Source organism: Silurus aristotelis (assembly GCF_946808225.1).
Source record: "Silurus aristotelis genome assembly, chromosome: 7".
Lineage (NCBI taxonomy): Eukaryota > Metazoa > Chordata > Actinopteri > Siluriformes > Siluridae > Silurus > Silurus aristotelis.
This window is the reverse complement of record NC_139580.1, coordinates 16,383,291-16,385,921: the sequence shown is the minus strand read 5'-3', so window position 1 is coordinate 16,385,921 and position 2,631 is coordinate 16,383,291. Positions and strand designations below refer to the sequence as shown.

Sequence of the window (2,631 nt, the reverse complement as noted above, 5' to 3'; positions counted from 1 at the left end):
CAAAGTCCTATTTAAATTTTTGGTTCACTGCAACAGGTGATTCTTCTGATCCAAACCCTCTCTGTATAATATGTGGTTCAGGGCTCATAATGATCCTGCATTATGGTTATAAATGAACATAATTTGGGATAATAAAAAAATTGCAACGATATAATAATAATAATATTAATAATAATAATAATAATAATAATAATAAATGAATTAAATCTATGTTTAAAACTAGCAATAGTGGTATGCATAAACAAAAGGGTTCATTTCCCGTTTATGGTAATAATTATAGTTTTTGATAATATTAATGATAAAAATTAATAATATGTATTCATCAAATCAATTCACATTTCGAATGGCGAATTATTTTAAGTCTTTTATTTTGGAATCCTTCAGTTCCGGTGGTTAAACGGTTTCCGAGTTCCGGCTCCACGCAGCAACGAAGCAACACAAGGAAGAGACCGCGGGAAGAGAATCATGGTAACGTGTCTGATCTTTAACAGTGATAGAGATTAGCTTTATTATTTTAAGCGTCTTTACAGTATTTAGGACTGTCTTTATACATGTTTTTTATTTATTTATTTTTACACGTTGGTCTATATAACTGCAATGGATAGAGATGTCATAAATAATCACATGTCTACTGAATCCAGTTCAATCAGAGAGACATGGGAGATGATGAGGGTGTAGATCTGATGCTCTCCAACAAAACGTTTGCTTTTCTCATCTGCTGTATTTCAGGCTGAAGTGGAGGAAACACTGAAGAGGATTCAGGCACACAAAGGGGTCATAGGGACAATAGTTTTAAATGCTGAAGGTAAAAATCCTGTTTTTCTTTTCACATTTATTTATTTTATTTATTCGTTTTATCAGTACATGAGAACCACTTTAGAATGATTTTTATCTTTATTTTATTACCTCTAAATACGTTTGCTGTAAAACTCATTACTAAAAACGCATAAATAAACACAACAACGTGCATGTTACTATTATACAAAATATATGATTTAAAGAATAATGTAATTATTACATATTTAATGTAAATATAACTCAGTGGTAGCTCAGTGGATATAATGTTGGACTTCTGATCAGAAGGTCATGTGTTCCAATCCCAACACCACCAAGCTGCTACTGCTGGGTCCTTCAGCAAGACCCTTAACCCTCAATTGCTCAGCTGTATAACTGAGGTAACTGTAAGTCGCTCTGGATAAGAGCATCTGCCAAATGCCGTAAATGTAAACGTAAACCTAACTCACCATAATCAATGAGAGCTTAATTTATCAGTGCATAGATAAAAAACCTGTGACCTGTGTGGGAAAGGGGCAAATAAATGGAAATAAAATGAAAATGAAATAAATAGAAATAAAGTAAACATTGAAAAGTATTTTAAAAACGTGTCATTTGATTCAAACTCTCTTCACAATGGACTTTTTCAGGTATTCCTATCCGTACGACGTTGGACAATTCCACCACCGTGCACTATGCAGGTTTACTTCATCAGCTCGCTATGAAAGCCAGGAGTACAGTGCGAGACATAGACCCTCAGAATGATCTCACTTTTCTACGCGTCAGATCCAAAAAGCACGAGATCTTGGTGGCGCCTGGTAAACCTCTTTACATATCAACTGTAGAGTTGTTGTTGTTACAAAGAATGATCTCCAGTCTAACAGGAATTTTCTGTGGCTTTTTTCATTTACAGACAAAGAATATCTTCTAATAGTGATTCAGAACCCAAGTGAATAGGACAAGAACTCTTCACTCACTTCTGATGTAAACACAGTCTTTATATCAAACTCGATCATTGAGTTTTCCACACACCGGTGCTCACCTGCACGGCAAACAAATGAAGAACATGGAGCCTTTCGCCGGTGTTATAGAGGACTGCAACTCTACTTTAACCTGAAAACAACCTTTCGTGATTCAGTCTTTTGTTCTGGGCTCAACCCTGATCTGCACAAACACACAGAGCGTCGAGCTTCACCAGACTGAGCAGTCTAATGGCATCTTTACTCTGCGGCTCGATCTGTCCAAAACCATTAAAACCAAAACCAAACCAGTGCATTGACGTTGATCCGCTACCAGACACAAACCACATATCTTTCATCAAGATCACTAATTAATTTATTTTTTCTTTGCCTTTCCATGCAAATTGCTCTTCAGATTGTATTTAGAACCACTTACATGCATATAACTGTACTACTTTTTACTTTGCAAAAACATTTTGTTTAGTTAAATAAAATGTAATCTGAAGGGGGAAATTCTAGTTACGTATTTAATTTCAGTAATGTAGCTAATTTGATGTTACTTTGTACTTTACTAAGCTGTCCACTAGATGGCGCTGCTGCTCCTTCCATTTAGCTTTAAACGGGCGATTGTATTTATTCTTGTTTGATGAAGATGAGCAGGGACTGCTATAAAAATACAATTGGATTAACGATTTCGCTCAGTAGCTTTAAAATATAATTTTGCTATATCTAGAGGTTCTTGCAGGGATTGAAATCATTGTTAAAGTTGAGAATAAAGGCTATATAATGGTGTTAAATTCTTGCCCTAAAGTATAGCAAGATACACAACTCTTGGGATAAAGTAAGACCACAGTGATAAACATGGAAGTATAATAAAAACAGAGAAATATTTACTCCA

At 34.9% G+C, this 2,631-nt stretch overlaps 1 protein-coding gene across 1 annotated transcript; it reads left to right on the top strand.

Moving 5' to 3' along the window:
* The first annotated feature begins 370 nt into the window (after positions 1–370).
* Positions 371–2,631, top strand: LOC310728797 (dynein light chain roadblock-type 2-like). The gene is made up of 4 exons (XM_083546609.1): positions 371–468; positions 730–805; positions 1,425–1,592; positions 1,688–2,631. Exons 1-4 carry the CDS (start codon positions 466–468, stop codon positions 1,729–1,731), a joined length of 291 nt encoding a protein of 96 aa, XP_083402735.1. The 5' UTR covers positions 371–465; the 3' UTR covers positions 1,732–2,631.

What these genes read in the sequence shown, in the direction of transcription:
- LOC310728797 (XM_083546609.1), top strand. An exon ending in AATAGTTTTAAATGCTGAAG is followed by an intron (nt 806 to 1,424) that starts GTAAAAATCCTG and finishes GGACTTTTTCAG; the next exon opens with GTATTCCTATCCGTACGACG. An exon ending in CGAGATCTTGGTGGCGCCTG is followed by an intron (nt 1,593 to 1,687) that starts GTAAACCTCTTT and finishes TTTCATTTACAG; the next exon opens with ACAAAGAATATCTTCTAATA.